At 50.0% G+C, this 18,880-nt stretch overlaps 1 protein-coding gene across 3 annotated transcripts in view; it reads right to left on the reverse strand.

The window, feature by feature from the left end:
• Positions 1-18,880, reverse strand: part of CACNA1C (calcium voltage-gated channel subunit alpha1 C) — a 636,647-nt gene that overhangs the window by 45,761 nt on the left and 572,006 nt on the right. For 2 of the 3 annotated variants that reach the window (XM_030804511.1, XM_030804510.1), the window contains exon 30: positions 14,955-15,038. In XM_030804511.1, coding sequence (XP_030660371.1) covers positions 14,955-15,038 — 84 coding nt within the window. Of the gene's footprint in view, positions 1-14,954; positions 15,039-15,632; positions 15,717-18,880 lie in introns of all 3 variants that reach the window. The other variant, XM_030804512.1, reaches the window with a different exon arrangement.

Consider the following 18,880-nt stretch of genomic DNA (forward strand, 5'->3'; position numbering starts at 1 on the left):
CGAGACCACGGTGAAACCCCGTCTCTACTAAAAATATAAAAAAATTAGCCGGGCGCGGTGGCGGGCGCCTGTAGTCCCAGCTACTCAGAGAGGCTGAGGCAGGAGAATGGCGTGAACCCGGGAGGCGGAGCTTGCAGTGAGCCGAGATTGCGCCACTGCACTCCGGGCTGGGCGAAAGAGCGAGACCCCGTCTCAAAAAAAAAAAAAAAAAAACACTGAGAGGGGCCTCCAGAGGTGGCCTCAACCCACTCCATCATGGGGCTTGTTCGCAAAGCTCAGGCTCACGCAGGAGATGGACTTGCTTAGCTGTTGGTCTACAGGTGCGGCGAGCCCCGGCCGTTGGCATGAAATGGTGTTAAATTGTTTTCTAAACTTGAAAGCCCTGCACACAGTTTAGGATACTAACACCCCGGGAAGCTGTTCTCACGGGTCTGACTGCCGAACTCATCTGGGGGTAGAAGCTGAGGAAACTGGCCTCTGGTGAGTATCCCAGGGCCAGCACTCCCCCTGAGTTCCTGGAGCCTGGATCTGGGAAGGTGCCCTTATTTTTCGGGCTCCAGCACAGAGGGCTCAGCCCCGACCGATCTTGACCATCTGAGCTGCTAACTCTTTCTAGAAAGTCAGGACTTGGCTTTTGCCCTCCACTTTCAGATGGTTGCTCTTGTATTTCTGTTTTTAAGGTACAAACAAGGAAAATGTGTAATGGAATTTTTGAAGGATGGAAATGTGCACAACTAGACATTTGCCTGCAGCCTGAAAATATTTCTCGGGTAACAGATTTCTCAGCAAATTCTTTTTTTTTTTTCACAGCTAGTTGGTAAGATGCCCTTTTAGGGGATGGTGGAGATACAGGGTGAGGTGAGGGAGGAGAAAGAAAGGGGCGCTTCTCTAGGCTTTTACTGAACACTCTAAATCTGGATCTCTAGATCTCAGCTTCTGCTTCACGAAGATTCCACCTGCCAGGTCAGTCCTTGTGACTGCAGGGTGTGGGGTTCCTACCCTGGATTTGGCTAGCAGGCTGAGATTGAACAGAGACAAACACAGGCAGAGACACACACACACACACACACACACACACACACACACACACACACACACACACACTCTCTCTCTCTCTCTCTCTCTCTCTCTCCCCCATACAGGCATGCACAGAAGAAATGTCTTGGCAAAGCACCTAAACCCCTTTTGCTCTGGTGTGATAGTTGCCCAGGATGGTCAGGTCTAGCTATCCACTGGCACCTTTCTGCCCCACTCCTGGCCCAGTGCTTGGGCTCCCTTGCTCATGGACAAGGAGTTCTGTGTTTCTCAGGCTTCAGTGGGGCAGGGAGGGAGGTCCAGAGGGAGGTAACCTACACCCTGTTAACTCCTGAGTGTTGGGCAGAGTTCCCAGGAAGCTTGAGCCATTGCTGGCCTCTTGGATCCGTCCTGCAAACCATCACAGCTGCCCATCACTTCTAACAACCCTGGGCAAATGCTTGAAGGTCTTCTGGGTCAATCCCAGCCTGAACAGGACCAAAATGGAGATAATTCTGACAACGCACCCAGGTACTTGGCTTACCTGGCCTAACTGAACCAACCTCTAGACATCAAAAAAACAAAAACAAAACAAAAAAACAAAAAAAACCTGTTTCATGTTACTTCTTAAACATTCAGAATCCTTCATTTGGGATTTTTAAACATTTGTCTTAACTGTCTTTTCTCTTGTTGCATTTTATAGCTCCCATTTAAGACCTCGTCTATTTAAGTCTTATTTCACTTCAAGACTTGACTTTGGATCTGTTCAGATAATCTTGATAGTATTTTGTATTTTAATGACACGTACTGATTTAACATTTCCTATGGCATGTCTCTATAACAGCAGACAAGAGAAAGTCAGGAGCAGCTATGAGGACAGTAGAAGGAGGAAGAATGAGGACGCTCTGAGCTCTCTATGTGGCATTCTCCTGCCCTGGTAATGACAACTCTCCAAAGAGACCAACTTTGGAAGAATCTAGAGACTCAAAGATTAACTTTTTCTTGAGCCTTAAGCCATACTGTTCACAGGGCATTTCTGACTAGCTAAGACGGTGTTGCCTCTAACACTGCTCAAACCTGTTTTCACATGAGGAGCTATGTTTATAAGGTCCATGGTCTCAAAAATGAATAACCATTCACCATGAAATCAGGGAGCAATCCCTGAGTGATTTCTACATGGTAACAATAGGAAGCAGCCTAAGACACAGCCCCTGCCCCCAAGGCCCCCGAGGTCTACTGATGCCCTGGATGTTTCCTACGTGATCCCATGTCATCCTTGGAGTCTTTGGTACCCTTTCCCCTTGGCAAGTGAATCCCTTGCTGAGATGGAAGGAGAGATTGGACTTGCTGGCGTTGGACATCTGTGGTATCCATGGATCAGCACTTTTAGTTTCTGTGGTTTGCTATTCTCTTTAAATACCAAGTATGGCCCCTTGAGAAACTACAAAGCATCAGTTCTACCTTTGAATGTAAATTCAGAATTTGTTGGAAGCCATCAATACTTGGGCCATTAATCTCTGACCCCTTCCCAGATTTGCTGCCGGTGCCCTTGAGTTAGTTTGTAGTTTCTCCATCTGTGGTCTTTCTTGGAGAAGAAAGGGGCCGTAGGATTCCCTGAAGACATACACCCCCAAGCCTGGAGACTGCATTCCCCTTTTATGGCTGCCAACAGAGCTGCTTACATAACCTGAACATTCTGGCTGATTTTTAATATGGCACTGTCTCCACTAATGGTAGGCGTGGAGAAATTTCTGAGCAGCCAATTCTTTCATCCTTATTTTCTAATGATCTGGTAATTTTCAACGGTTTCATGATATTGGGGCAATTAACTTAATTTGTTCACATAACTGATATAAATGAAGTGAGGTTATTATTCCGTATCTGAGGCAGAGGTCAGGCATTTTCAGAGAGAGAGCTCTGGTCAGTGGTTCCAGATAACAGGCTCGGGGCAAATAGAAAGGAAAGCCGGTTTCCTTCCTTCAATATGCTTATGCAGATTGCCTTGTTTTGGCAGAAATGTCAGTGAGGAGGGGAGTGGTGCAGGGCAGCTAATGAGAGGGAGGTCTCTGGAAAGCTGTCTTTCTGAATTAAGTTCCGGGTCAAATGAGAAGTAACACCTCAGTGGATGAAGTCGTTGTTTCTGGAAGGCACTCACTATGCACTTATTTTCATTGGAGTGCCAGGTCGAGGCCACATTTAAGATGCTGAGGGGTGATACTCAGGGAATGCCAGAGGCCAGCAGAGACAGGATCCTCCCAGGTGGAGGATTTTCCCACCAGGATGGTGTGGGAGGCTGCGGGATGTGTTTCCTGGTTGCCACATTACATGGTCTCTCTGGAGACTTGCAAGGTAGTTGAAAAATAGCTCTTCACCATACAAAAAGAGTTTTTTTTAATTATTATTTTTTTAAAGCACAGCCAGGGTAAGGATTATAGTAATTCAGGGGCTGAGCAGTAGGTCTCTGGGCTGGAATACCCAACCCAGTCGTCCTCCACAATACTCTCCTGCAGTCAGGTGGCCAGAGAGCATTGTGAAGGGGGCATACGTCATGGCTGCATTCTCCTTGGCAGGCTGATTTCGAAAGGTCCAGATTACCTCTGATCTCCTCCAGGGAAGGCTGGCCTTGGCCCTACAGAAAAGGACTGCCCAATTCCAATGGCTGCCATTGAGACAATGCCATGACCTCAGTGTCACTGAGATCCCACGCACCTCTGAAACAGATGTCAAAGGTAATGTCATGGGACTTCAAACTATACTACAAGGCTACAGTAACCAAAACAGCATGGTACTGGTAGCAAAACAGAGATATAGATCAATGGAACAGAACAGAGCCCTCAGAAATAACGCCGCATATCTACAACTATCTGATCTTTGACAAACCTGACAAAAACAAGCAATGGGGAGAGGATTCCCTATTTAATAAATGGTGCTGGGAAAACTGGCTAGCCATATGTAGAAAGCTGAAACTGGATCCCTTCCTTACACCTTATACAAAAATTAATTCAAGATGGATTAAAGACTTACATGTTAGACCTAAAACCATAAAAACCCTAGAAGAAAACCTAGGCATTACCATTCAGGACATAGGCATGGGCAAGGACTTCATGTCTAAAACACCAAAAGCAATGGCAACAAAAGCCAAAATTGACGAATGGGATCTAATTAAACTAAAGAGCTTCTGCACAGCAAAAGAAACTACCATCAGAGTGAACAGGCAACCTACAGAATGAGAGAAAATTTTCACAACCTACTCATCTGAAAAAGGGCTAATATCCAGAATCTGCAGTGAACTCAAACAAATTTACAAGAAAAAAACAAACAACCCCATCAAAAAGTGGGCGAAGGACATGAACAGACACTTCTCAAAAGAAGACATTTATGCAGCCAAAAAACACATGCAAAAATGCTCATCATCACTGGCCATCAGAGAAATGCAAATCAAAACCACAATGAGATACCATCTCACACCAGTTAGAATGGCCATCATTAAAAAGTCAGGAAACAACAGGTGCTGGAGAGGATGTGGAGAAATAGGAACACTTTTACACTGTTGGTGGGACTGTAAACTAGTTCAACCATTGTGGAAGTCAGTGTGGCGATTCCTCAGGGATCTAGAGCTAGAAATACCATTTGACCCAGCCATCCCATTACTGGGTATATACCCAAAGGACTATAAATCATGCTGCTATAAAGACACACGCACACGTATGTTTATTGCGGCACTATTCACAATAGCAAAGACTTGGAACCAACCCAAATGTCCAACAACGATAGACTGGATTAAGAAAATGTGGCACATATACACCATGGAATACTATGCAGCCATAAAAAATGATGAGTCCGTGTCCTTTGTAGGGACATGGATGAAACTGGAAACCATCATTCTCAGCAAACTATCGCAAGGACAAAAAACCAAACACCGCATGTTCTCACTCATAGGTGGGAATTGAACAATGAGAACTCATGGACACAGGAAGGGGAACATCACACACCAGGGACTGTTGTGGGGTGGGGGGAGGGGGAGGGACAGCATCAGGAGATACACCTAATGCCAAATGACGAGTTAATGGGTGCAGCACACCAACATGGCACATGGATGCATATGTAACAAACCTGCACATTGTGCACATGTACCCTAAAACCTAAAGTACAATTAAAAAAAAAAAGTAATGTCATGGGAGTGTGAGTCTCTAAATTGTGGTCCGCTACAGAGAACCCTTGCTGTATTTTTTAAATGTCTCGTCCAGAACTTAGGGAGGTGGATCTGATATAAATTTCATTCCAAGCCACCTGAAGGTCTCCATCCAGCGGGTACCCCCTCCCCATGCTCCGCTTCTCCACTTGTACTACCTCCAATCTCAATTTGATCTGCAAGACACAACAGCTGGTTCTGTTGGGGGGTGTCATGGTGTGGAGGAAGACCAAGGGGTGGGGCTTTCAGGGAGAGAGCTTGGAGGTGATCTAGGTCGGGAGGAGGTGGTCAGGCTGGTGCATAGAGAGAGCTGGGAATCGCAGGGTTCAGGGGCTGCTGGAGACATCTGACGCCAACTTCATGGCCAGGAGCCAGCAGGTGTAGGTTAAGGGTGTGTGTGGGGATCCTCACGATCCTTTTATCTCCCCTTCCCGCCAGGAAAAATGCATATCTCAGGAGGGGTCGGGAGGTGCTGAATCTTGGAGCCACTGGGGATGGCGGCAGGGCAAGACATTTGAAGGAGGCCAAAGTCAAGCATGTTTTAAGCTGCAAGCCTTCTAAAGTTGAATGAACAGGTACTTGCTAAGAGAGGCGAAGGTTAAACAAACGTTAGCTGGGATAGACAGGAGCTGAGGGTAGAGGCCAGTGGTTTTCAGACAGAAGAGCAAATGAATGAGGTATGCGTACTTGGAAGCGATTCTAAGCAGAATTCCCATTTTGGTTTGGTGTGAATGGAGAGACGGAAGTGATGGAGGAGGAGCACTGAGCAGAGGAAGACAAACAAAGGGCAGGGAATGCACCAGGATAAAGCTAAAGATGGACGGACCATGGAAGGGACTCTGCCCCAGGCCACCTCCCTCAGGTCGGAAACCCATGGGCTTTTGTGTTTCTCCAAAGTGGAATTCCAGCTAGAAGGTGAGGGCCTTTCTTGCTTTTCTTGTGTGTTTGGAGTTACAGACACTGAGTTGAAACGCCCCTTCAGAACTCCCCTCAAGGGGTCTTTGGCCCCAAGGGGACTGGCAGCCGGGCTCCTAGCGTGAGCTAGGAGCTCTTCCTACTTTGTGTGTGAAGCTGTGGATGGCTGAGAGCTATGCCCTGTGCTACTGGCTGCAGTGACCAGTTTGCTGGCTGGAAGTGGCTGAAGCCTCAGGGTCTCACTGTTACCATCTGCAACCTGATGCCTCCCAAGGTGTTATTACCTGCCAGAAACACACTAAACAAGACTGATTACAGAATTGCCTGGGAGTTTCATCTTCCCCCGGGAAGGACAGCCCAGCATCTAGTCATTCAAACAAACCAACCAACCTCCACCAACAAAAAGCCCATGAAGAATAAACGAATGAAATCAGCCTGCCAGTAGTGCTAACTACATCACAGAATTCCTTATGCCAGAGGGAGAGGTCACAAGACAGAGAAGAAAGGCAGAGAAACAGAGTGGGTGAGGCAGGGCGAGGCAGAGACTCAAAAAGGAAACAAACAGATGACTCCCTGGGTAGAAGCACCAAATATGAGAGTAAATGGGCATCAGCAGAAGTGGCCATGCTTCTCGAGGCACCCTACGTATCTTTGAGCCTGCCTGTGTCTCCTCACTACCAGCTCATGGCATCTTGTAGGTGTCTTTGCTTTACAAGCTTTCTGGAAAAAACCCCAACAGCAGGTTGCTGAGCCTGTAGGAACTAAAGTGTCAGACACTGGCCAGGTACAATCAGCTGTCTGGCCGCAACAATGGGTGTGCTAGGCAACTTCCTCCCACCCTTACATGGAGAGGAATAGAGGGCCGTATGTGGGTTGATGAGAACAGGAAAGGAAAGGGCACTTGAGGGAAACAAAAAGTGACACGGTTTGGGGCAGAAGGCAGAGGGCAAGGGGAGCCTGGACGGGTCAGAGCCGCATCAGGACCTCGGCAATCTCACAGAGCTGAATTAGGAATCCAAATTGGATGCCTATAAAAAAACAGGTTCCCATGACCTTTCAGGTCAAACCTGCAGGGTACTTCTCAAGGCAAAAGTTTTTGAGAAGACTCGCTGCACCAGGCCACTTCTCAGGCCTGTCTCTCTGTCCCCATCCCCTCAACCCCACACCACACTAGTTCACACAGCAAGCCTCACCCTCGACCTTGAAATCCGGGGCCTTCGGCCTCCTCCCAGGGGACTGCTGATGGTCAGATGCTTCATCCCACTTCTAGGAATGATGAGGGTGGCTCTGCTAACTCTCTCAAGGGCCAGCCGTACTCTTAAGCAGAGTAGAAAACAGCCTTTGTGGGGGGATGGTGAGGGACCTCACAAAAGTATCCTCCCCACTCAGGGGTCACGTTGCTAAAGGCTCACCTGAGATACAATAAAGATTCCACCTGCAGGTTGGGCATGGCCTTCTCTTCAAGGTACAGTGATTTATTAGAAGGGCAACTCACTGAGTCGCTACCGCCCAGCATGAATTACTGTGCTGGGATCACTTCATTTTGAAACAAGGCACCTTGGTACCATTAGGTTTGTTGGGGGTGGGGGGTGTTGCTGAAAGTGGGAAGAAGCTGGAAGGGACTCTGAGGGCAACAGGAGGCTCCAGCAATGAAAAGTGGGGCTGCAGGGAGGTGTCAAGAATAAGCTCTGCCCCACCCAGCTGTCCTGAGACCACAGGGAACTTGATTTAATCTATGTGTCCTAGAACCAGCTCAGGCCACACCCACCAATGTCATCTAGACAATGGTCGGCAACAGCACCCACGTGGGCCCCCTACTGACTGGGAGTTCCGGTCAGCTTGCTGTGAAAAACCTGTGAAATTGAGCAAGCTGTTTCCTGCCTCTGGCCTTTTGTGTCCTCGCCTAGAAAACGTGTATATCCTCAAGCAATATCACACAGCAGGTGCTCAAGGTACCTTTGAGGAATAAAGAAATAAGGGTTTGGGCTAGGTGGTCTCTGAGGTGTGTACACCCTAATGTCCTTGGACAAATCTGCTTTCTGACCACATCTCTCTACCCTCCTTCCTCATCACAACTATGGGCAGCGGGGGACACTCAGCCTTGCCTTTCTTGTGCCCATTCTGGCCCCTTCTCTGCCATGGCAGGGGGCAGGAGGCGTGGTTACAGCCACAAAGGCAGCCGGAGAGAGCCAGGCCTACTGTCCAACGCAAGCACTGTGGGTTGCAGGCCGAGAGAGAGGGCTGGAGTCGTGCAGACTGAGCTGACTCACCCCTGAGGGGGTGGACGTGTAGCAAGTAGCTCTCTCTATGACTCAGGACTGACTGCTTTTCCTCCATCCTTCCAGGACCAAGAGCCAGAGAGGAGCCCGGCTTGCTTATGGTTGTTGTGGGGAGTAGTGAGCGACAGTTACTGGAAGTTGTGTCCGTGGGCCTATGGTGGAAAGATACTAAGGTAGAAAGGCTTTCAGGGCCTGAAGGTGGGGAAGACTTGGGACCACCGACATGCTGATCCCTGGACACTCCCTGCCCTGCCTTGTCGCTGCTTGCTCCCTCTGGCCCCCCTCCTCCCAGTCTCTTTCTTCAGCTGCAGATGCCAACTGGGCAAAGGGAGTGGTGCTGCTCCGTGCCTCCTGGCCTTTGCCTTCTGGTCCCTGTAACCAGAGACATGGATCCCGGTGTGTAGCCTGCATTCTGTCTGAGCATCCCAGGGGGATCCCAGGCTTTGTGGATCCAGCATCCGCGGCATCAACTGACACACAGAAGTCAAGTCAGGCAGCTCCGCCCCAAGTCCCGTTGCCAGAAGGCACTGAATGAGGAGTGCAGGAGCCACTGGGTCCTGCCCTTCAGTGATGCTCAGGCCAGCCTGGCCCAGGCATTTAGCCAGCGGGCACTGTGGAAATGCAAGAGCCAATTCTTGGACAGAAATGAGTTTGAATCCAAGATTTGCCTCCCATTCACCGTGTGGTCTTGGGCAGATGTTCGTCCTGTCTGAGCCTTGATTTCCTCACGTGGAGAGTCAGCACACGGGTTTCATCCGATCATGCGTATGGTGTCCTCAGCATGATGCCTGATCCGTGCTCATCAGGTCATCCTCATGTCGGTTCTCTTCTCCTCATGTTCACAGCCAGTGTCACCTTCGCTTAGCTTTATTTCCCTGCTCTGGACACTTCTGTGCGTCGTGCAAAGCCTTCAGCAATTCCTTCTGCGAGCTGCGCCCAGAAGCTCCAGGGACAGTGTCCTTTCCCCTCACTGTGCCTGCGCTGCTCCCTGAAGGTCTTTCTCCTGCTCCTTTTCTCTGGAGAATCTCCAGGTGAGCTCCACCAAAGCCAAGGGAGCCTCTGCCCCCTTGCTGCCCTTCAGCGCTGTGGCTTCGGGGATTATCTCTATGCAGATGACTCCCTGGAGGAATCATCCCCACGAAGCCATGGGCGCCTGACGACAGGAAACACCACCTCAGAACCCAGCAAGGCAATGGGGCAACGAAGCATCCACCTCCAGCTGTCAGAAAATGTCCAAGTCAGAATCACTGCAGGCTAGAGTTGCAAGAGACCATCCTAAACCTCTCACTCCTCACTTCTGCATTCAAGGGAATTACGGCCCAGAGAATGGAGCTGGTTGCTCGAAGTCACCAGAGCTGGAAGCATAAGCAAGGCTTCTTCATTCACAACGTGGGAATGTTTCTCTATGTCCATAATGCAGGAATTCCGCCTGCCCAGCACTTTCTATTGCTCAGTATACTTTAAAATACAGAATGAAAAAGAAGCGTGTCGGGAAAGGCTGTCGGCCCAAGCAGTCAAATTAATTCCAGTTTGGGATGTTTCGGGAGCAGTTTTTCAGCTTTTGATGCTATAGTAACTTTCACGAAGAAGCGCAGAAAATACGATTTCAGACCCAAGCACTGAGGAAGAGCAAGAGGCTTCCCTAGAGCAGCAGGACATTGTACTCTTATCTCCCGGGCTCACAGAGGAAGAAAAGCTCAGATTTAGACCCAGGTGATGCATTGGGAGGAGAAGGGCAGGGGCCCATGGCTCAGATACTGAGGCAGAATTCAGCATGACCGCACGAGGGGGCCTGAAGACGGTCCTCTTGTGACACCTGGCAGTTGTTCAGCGGCATCTCCCAGATGAAGAGAAGTTTGCAGGTCCTGATCTCCTCATGCCAGAGGCCCTGGCCCAGGCCTCTCCGCTCCTCTGCCTCTTGTTGCTTCTTCTTCTCCAGTGCTGGGGCTTTAGGTACCATCTTGTTGTGAATGACTCCATCCCCAGGCCTCTGACCAGTGTGTCCACCTGTCCACCTGACATCTCCCCTCCAAGGGCTAATAGTAACGTCCAAACTGTGCTCTGGCTTTTCCTAACTCACACAGGCCCCGCCTCCAGCCCGCCTCCTTGCCTGCTTGCTCCATCCTTCTCTGATTTAGGTCAAACCTCCCGGTCCTCCGGGGCAGTTCTCCTCCTGCCCCCATGCAGTCTGTCAGGAAACACTGTTAATTTTGCTTGCAAAACCGAGTGATGGGCTGACCATTTCCCACCGCTTCCACTGCCACGACTTTGCTCCATGCTATGCATCTTCCACCTGGATGACGGTATTTGCCTTCGAAATGATCTTCCAGATTCCACCCTTGACTCCTACAGCCAGCCAGGGTGGTCTCTTTAAAAACCAGAGTCAGGTCACATGACACCTCTGCTCAAAGCCACTAGTATGTCCCTTTCTTGCACAGAGTAAAAGCCCAAAAGCGGACCCTGTTAGTTACCCCTCTGCTACCCTCGCCTCTCCTTTCCCGACTCAGTCTGCACCAGCCAGGTTGGCTCCTCCTGCCCTGCTACCTCTTCTCCCAGATCTCCACATGGGAGAATCCTCAATTCCTTCATGTCTTTGCTTTGTTCAGCTGTCACCTCCTTAACGAAGCCCATCCTATTTAAACCAACGCCTGCCATCACTGCTCCCCAGCACCTTGGAGCCCCCTTATCAGGCACTACTTTTTTTCCTAAAGCGTCTATCATCTTCTAACACACCGTATGAGTTCCTTATTTTCTGTCCTTGTTGCATTGTGAATTGTCTTATTATTCCCATCTACAATGCAAATCTGTGAAGCCAGGGGCTTTAGGTTTGCCAACTGATGGATCCCAGGTGCCTCCAACGGTGACTGACATATAGGAAGTGAGACTCTAAATGCTGTGGAATGAATGAATGATGGTTCCTGAGAGGGAGGGGCCCCATAGCCTGGGAAAGAGAAAAGGTGAGACAAGTTTAAATGTGGGGAATGTTTGGAGGAAAGTTAGGGTGGATAAGGCATCTGGGGAGGGGTTTAGGAGTTAAAGATGGCAGGTTACAGGTGAAACGCCCTCGTGGATTACACTGAGGCTAACACTGAAGACTCTTTCCAAATAGACCATATCCCTGGGAATATATGTCTTGTGATGAGAGTATGACTCAAAATACCTGGGAAGGCCCGGGGCAGGGCCCAGGAATGCAGGATTTTCTGAAGGATCCCACAGGGTTGGGAAGAAAATGCTGGGGCTGCCCATAAGCTGCTAATGCCCTAGAGGCAGAACCATCTAGTGGGAGGGAGCGACCTCTGAGGCTCGGTGGTGTTGCTCAGTGGAGCTGCCGTCTCTCACACTGGCTGGGATGTGAGCGCAGGGTCAAGCCGTGTGCTTTCAGAGCAGGTGCCTCGAGGCCTCAGAGTTATGGGCCGTGGGAAGTGTGTGTGTGCTGGCTTTGATCCGGTTGTACCTGTTGGCCATCTCTATGGGTCTAAGCATACCTGGGAAACAGGGCTCTCGACTGTGGGTTGTAAGTTATAATTAGACTAACCAAAAGGTCTTGGTTGGAGACGAGGCCCTCCGAGTGACACCAGCAGTAACTTTGGAAGGAATGTCGTTTGCCTGGGTGCCACAGTTCCTCCCATTCCACAGTGCTTTACCAGTTTATATAGAGTTTTTAAATAGATGCTCTTATTTGAGCTTCAAAACACACCGCTGTAAATACCACATTCCTCTGACAGATGAAAAAACAGAGTCTCTGGGCATGTTGGTAACGCTTTGACAGGAAGCAGCAGCAAGACTCAACAATCTGCCAGTTTTCTGACTTCAAGTCCAGCTTTCTCCTCTCCCAAACCGCCTTCCTGCCTTGGGGGATGTTATGTTTGTTCTTTTGGTTCGGAAGCCATCAGTTGTGTGGGAGAGGGAGAAAGTGGCTCTGAAATAGGTGTTGGGTCTCAGGACACCTCCTCTTGCTGTCAGTCACATGCACGGTTGCCACCCTGTCCCCCGACAATCCTTCATTGGGACTTCAAAGCCACAAATGCCCCAGCCCGGAGCATCTCAGCGTGGGAGGACACAGGGGCAGTGGAACTCTCAGGGTGGCTGATTATTGCTTATTTAGAAAGTGGAAAAACCCTGTGGTTATTTAAGATATCAATTACAGAACGTAAGTTCTGAGTAAGTCGTGGCTAGTGGCAGTACACCAGGAGGGACAGGTGAGGTTTCTGTTTACCAAAAGGCATTGTGGAGTACAGAAACCAGGAATTCTGGCCTAGCAGGAAGTGAGCTGGCCCCAGGAGGGCTAGGCTGACTCTGAGGCACTGGAAAGGTACTTAATCTCTCCATCATCACCTTTAGCATCAGCAAACTGGGGATGAGAATTCTTACCCGTCAAATTTAAAGGGTAGTTTAGAGTTAAGTCAGATAAATGCAAAGTGGCTTGTAAATAGAAAACCACTATTCCAATGTCAGGAGCTGCTAGACGGGTTCAGGCCCCCTCCCTATCCCCAACAGAGCCCCCTTTTCTGTATAAATTTTATATTCTAGAAAATGCTTTTTTGTTGTTTTTTTTCTTTAACGACATGAATAGTTTGGGACAAAATGGCAGACTGAGTGATAGGGGACTTGCCGACTGCAGGAAGAACCCACAGGACCCCCGGAGCTGCAGTGGCCTCTGTACGGGGGCAGCTTGCTGTCAGCTTTCTGCGTTTCCCTGCTGTACGGCTCTCGGCCCCTCTGCATAGATTTTCATGTGGCTCTGCACTGCTGTCTCGAAAGGAGACCTGAGGGCAGAGCCCACTGCTGCCCTGTCTTTCCTGTTTCTCTCCCTGCAGTGTCTCCCACGGCCGAGCACTGCATGGCACAAGCTCTGGGTACGGAAGCTCTGGCCTTTATGTGCATGAGTGGGAACAGCAACTTGGGGCTCATCCAGCTGCAAAACCGGGGTCCATTCAGAAAGGGGAGAGGAGTCTCAGATCATGAGTAGGAAGACTGATGTAAAAAAATGATCTGAGGATTTACTGGGAGAAGTTAAGAGAGAGTGCACATACACACATGCGTGCACACACACGCAAACATACACACACACGCACACATGCTGACACACACAGACATTCACTCACATGTACACACACACACATACACACACACGGGACAAAGACAGTTCTCAGAGACACAGGGAGACAGAGGGGCCATGGTCTCTGGAGCTACAGGGTGAGCAGGGTTGGGGCACCAGGCTACAGCGGGGGACATATGACAAGTGTAACAACCGCTCTCCATAGTCCATCTGCTGAAAGAGGAGCAGACAGGGGCTTCTAATCTGGAAGAATCTGGCAGGCAAGATAACATGGCAGTGCAACTGACTGGGAGCAAAAGATGGAGTGGAGAGAGGAGTAAGGGTGCACGGAGGAGCTGGGGGTGGTGGGCTGGGTAGTTCCAAACATCTCAGATCAAAACTCTAAAGCGTCTGCTCTGTGCTGTTATTCAATGGTTCAGTGCATCAAAAGTCTATGCAAACATTACCAAGTCTCTTAATTAAGGAAAAATAATGACAAAAAAATTAAACAACACATGTTAAAGACCGCAAGAAGGCTTGCCTATAGATAAAGAGAGATTTAAACATGCCAGGTAACAGCAAAGACATGTGCAGAAACTGGTAGGAACTGTATAGGAGGAGGCACCTCTTGGGAGAAGGAGGTGGCAGGAGGCCTTGCAGAGGCTGGGGTTCTGTCTGAGGCTAGGGAGCCAGAGGCAGGGGTGTGAGAGGTCAGGGGTCGAGGGCAGGGGTGGCAGGTGCATGTGGGAGTGAGGCGCTCACATGGGGCCGGCTTCCACAGCAACTAGGAGGAAAGGCCCACCCAGAGCGGCTCTCAGTAGGTCACCCGCCACCTCTAGAGAAGAGTCCAGACATGACTGAGTCTCCCCTTCGCATTCCTCTTCCAAATGAGCCTGCAGGGACCTGGATGCCTGCATGGGCTGCTGATGTTAAATGAAAACAGAGCCCATTCAACCCAAGATCATGGGTGGTCCTTGGGTGAGGGTGGGCTATGGCTGACGATGTAGGCTGAGTCTTAGCCTTAACTCAGGGTGTTACACTTTGAGAGAGCTCCCTTCTAAGATGCTATGGGGATGGAAAGGAGACAGTAGGCAAGGCAGTGGCTGGAGGAGAAGGTGGAGGTCAGAAGAGGTTTGGGTCCCTGCCCCAGCAGCTGCCAGAGTGGCAAACATCCCTTCATGTTCTCACTCCACAGCTCCCAGAGCTGCTTCCTCCGATACAGCGTGAGTCATGCCAGGCTGATTGTACGGGAGAGAGAAAAGATGCAGCAATCAGAACTTAACAGAAAAGGGGAAGGCCTAACGCGTTCCAAAGTTTAAAAAAAAAAAAGATTTCAAAATAAAGCAACAAGAAGAAAAACCTTCAAACCAATTCAAACAAACCAATTAAAAAAATAAAAAAAGAAATAAAAATAAGAAGGTGGGGAGAGAAAATCAAATGAAGGAAAAAAACCGGGGAAGGACAAATGAGTGTTAGAGCAGGCACGGACAGTTAGGTACGGACGCCATGTACTTACGTTTACCTCGGTGATTGCTATATCAACAATGCTACCCACAACAATCAAGGCATCAAATGTATTCCATGCATCACAGAAATAGTGCTGCATGGGGCAGAGAAGCCGAGAAGAGAGAGAGAGAAGAAGAAAAAAAAAAAAACCAACAACAAAGGAGAAAAACAAAACAAAAGGGAAGAGGAAAAATGAAAAAAAAAAAAAGGCATGGAAAAAGGGAGAGAAGAGAAAAAAAATGAGAAAAGAAAGAGGTTACGTGGGCATATTAAACACTCTCTTACCACTCTACAGTTCTGGCGGCTCAAACCTGGATAACCTGGTTTTCGCAGGGTGCAGAGGCCTGACAAAAGCTGGGTTAGTTCAAGGGTGGCGTGGGGCTGTGGTCGCCCCGGGGAGCCGGGCGGTGTGTCCCCTGCACCGCCACTCCCTCTGCTCAGCTCCACACCCCAGCCCGGCACCGCCGGGCAGAGCTGAGGTGAATGGAAAAAAAAGGAGGAGAAGCTCCCACTTTTTTTCCCCACAGGACGACGGCAGGTTCAATAAAAGGCATGACTGGAGGCGGGTAAAAACAGGAAATTAAAAAAAAAATGAAAGAAGGTAAACAGAGAGTGAGAGAGAGAGAAATAGAGGAGGCAGAGAAGGAGGAATGAGGAGGTTTCCTGGGGAGGGCAGAGTAATACTCACATTAGTCTCACTGAGAATGACGTCAATTATGCTGCCAATTACGATGAGGAAGTCAAAAACATTCCAGGGATCACTAAAGTAACCCTACATAAGGGAGGGCAGGCAGGATGGGGATTAAAAAGGAATATTAGACAGACAAGAACAGAGCAACACCACCATCAGAATCATCGTCCAGGCACCTCCGTGTTGCCTCTGGAGTTCCGGACGCCCTCAGCATGGCCAGGAGCCCAGGAGCGCCAGCAAGGAAGGAGCAGCAGGGAGGCGACACTCTAACCCTACTGCCCGCATTCCCTCGGTCACATGGCCCCCATCCTACAGATCCACCCACCCTACCCCTTCTCCACAGAGACCCTGTCCACGTCCCACCAGGGGCAGGAGTGGGTGTGGGGGTGGGGCGGTGCAAGTCGCCAGGCAGCAGGATGTGGCTACTATGCTCTCTTTTCAGTCCACGCTGAGCATCTCCTGCACCCCCAGTTCTCTTCCAGCAGAAGGGCCTGTCTGGAGGGAGGGAACACAGGTGTGTGACCCCCCAGAGGGTAGTGGGCTCGGTCCTATGGGTGAAGCTGGGAATGAAAAAGGCTTTGAAAACCACAGCCATCAGCGTGGGCCGCAGGGTGGCAGGTTATCTGGGCTCAGAGGTGACTCATATAAAGCTCAAAAATAAAAGAAGGACCAAATTGTTAAAACAAGATCCATAATAAGTGCAACTCTTGCAGATCAAATCAGGGTAACCCTAGTTCCTGCACTGGGTGCCCCAGTGTTTCCAGGGCCAGTTCCAACCCTGGCAAAGACTTTCCTAAGGGAAAGGAGACAGAGGCAAGGCTGGGCTGCTAGTCCGGGAGTGGGTTATGTGGCTCTCGACAGGGCTTTCTAAGCATCTCCCCAGGTTCTTTCATGGTCATTTGGAGGTAGGGTCCTGCTGAATGCAGATGCCACTCAGAGGGCATGCAATGATCAAAGCCTTTCCTGACGATGGGTTTGCTAGGGTGGGTTGGGGGAGGCTGGCTGCCTGGAAGGGGATGAAGACAGTGGTGCCCTGAAGGAGAGCTTCCGGCACAGAAGGGGAAGACCAGTGTCCTGACTTTACCACTTGATTCTGTAGCTATGGATTTTGTTTATTTTTCAGCACATTTGGAGAAGAGAAGGGATGAACGTTCTTATAAGACTTTTTTCATGTACTTGGACAATGGGTCAACCAAGGAATGGGCTGTCCCAGAGGCCCTATAGGACCCCAGGTGTCCCGGATGAGTGGACTCTTTAGCAGATGGATTTCTTAGGAGTGGGAGGTGTAGGAGCCTGCACAGCAATGTTCTGTGACCGAATGGGGGCATACACCCCCAGCTACAGGCAGTCATATTCCCCATGGGTGGAGGGGGAAGGACCGAGTACTACAGAGATTTGCCTTAAGAAAAAACATTCACGCCTTTAGTTTAGAAATGGTCTGCAAAGGGGACAAGACAGGGCTGGCCACATTTTTTCAGTAGGACCAGCATTTTCCTGCTCTCTGGGCTTCCAGGAGGTGGAATTCTAGAGGTCGGAGTGGGGTATGAAAGCATGCAGCGTCCTCCGAGAGGTTCCCAGATCTCTCCCCAGCTCACTTGAAGGCTGCCAACTTTTCCTCTTTATTTTTTACTCACAAAGCCAAGAATCTGTGTTCGTCCCTTTCCTCCCAGCTCTATCCAGCTCCCTTAACTTCCCACTTCCCAGCCATGCCCTCTTTCCAGAGGGACCAAAAGACACGCTGTCCCGGGGCTGTTATTCTTAGCGTGGGAGGTCAGGTCACAGGGAAAGGGGCCTTTCGGTTCCCAGGCATTTCTGCCAAAAGAAAACAGAAACGCCACCACGGAGACTGGACAGCCAGGACGGGGGAAGCAGAGATTAGCTGACCAGGGCGTGGGTGAGGTGAGGTTCAGCTTCAAATCAGGGCCTTCTTGTTGGCTTCTCAGGGTATTTTTCTGAGTATAGTGGAGCCTATGAGGCAGAGAGACTTCTTTCTCCCATTTAAGTCACATGCTATGAGCAGGACATAACCAATTTGCTCTCAGGTTCTCAGGTATCATTCACAGGGCAAAAGGAGAATAGTGATTTTGGGGAGAGGGAAACAAGGAGTGAAGACCCCAGATGAACTACAGCTATGCATAAGTCTTAAAATTAGATTTTGGAAAACACTGGGGGACCCTCTTGATATGAATACTGTCTTTGGGGTAGAGCTATTTCAGAAGGGAAGGGCAGGAAAGTCAAGGAAGAGAAGGGAGAGAAACAAGAACAAGAGCAGAATCCAGGAATTCTCTGCATCAGCCTAGAAAACGTGCAAGAAAACATTACTTGGGTGTTGGAGCAGGAGGAGAGAGAGGAAGGTGTGAGTGTCAGTGCTCAAGAAAGGAGGGCAAGTTGGAATCTTCATCCACCAGAGACCTGAAACAAAATGGGTAAGTTGGCCTTGGTCTGCAACACCTCTGAGATGGAGAAAGGAAAAGGAAGAAATGGACAGAACAGAGCAAAGGTTTGGTGTTGAAAACCAGAGAAACACACACAGTTAATCAGCGGGCGCAACAGGGTGAAGGGCTGAGACCTAAAGGAACCCTGTTAGCCGCCTGGCTGTGCACCCCTGGTCACCCTTTCTCCCGGATTTCTTCGTATATGTGCAGACAGAAGGCACAGCCCCCTCTTTCTTGACCACGGGAGCCCCCTCCGCCCATGGCTCCACGCTGGCTCTCACTGGATTGGCATTGGCTGGGCTCTGTTGGAGTTAAGGCCTTGTGCCTCACACTTGCCCTCAGCAGGCTGTGCTACTGCAGGCTTTAGACTGACATCTGTGTTCGGTGGCACACTACCTGGGGGCCTGCAGAAACCAGCTAGGTTCCTTGTCGCCGAGAGCTCCTGTGCACCCAGCCCTGGGGGATTTCCGCAGAGCTGGAATGCAGTGGGTGAGGGTACGTCTTGGGGGCAAACACGGTCCCTTTAAGAGGCAGCTCTTCACCCTGACCCATCCTCCCACCATCCTGCCTTTGATGCCCAGAGCCCCTCAGTCCTCCAGCTGGACCGTGAAGACAATTTCAGGGCCAGCTTTTAGGCCTCCATCCCCATTGCCCCTTTGTCCCCTCCTCCCACTATTTCAACAGCCCCTTCCTCCCACCTGGACCACACCCTGCCCAGAAACAAGGCCCAGGTCCTCTCTGCTGGTCCCCAAGTCCCCAGGTGGTTGGGTCCTAGGAGGAATACTTTTCCCAACACTCTCTGGAGTGGAA

Source organism: Nomascus leucogenys, chromosome 23 (genome assembly GCF_006542625.1).
Source record: "Nomascus leucogenys isolate Asia chromosome 23, Asia_NLE_v1, whole genome shotgun sequence".
Classification (NCBI taxonomy): domain Eukaryota; kingdom Metazoa; phylum Chordata; class Mammalia; order Primates; family Hylobatidae; genus Nomascus; species Nomascus leucogenys.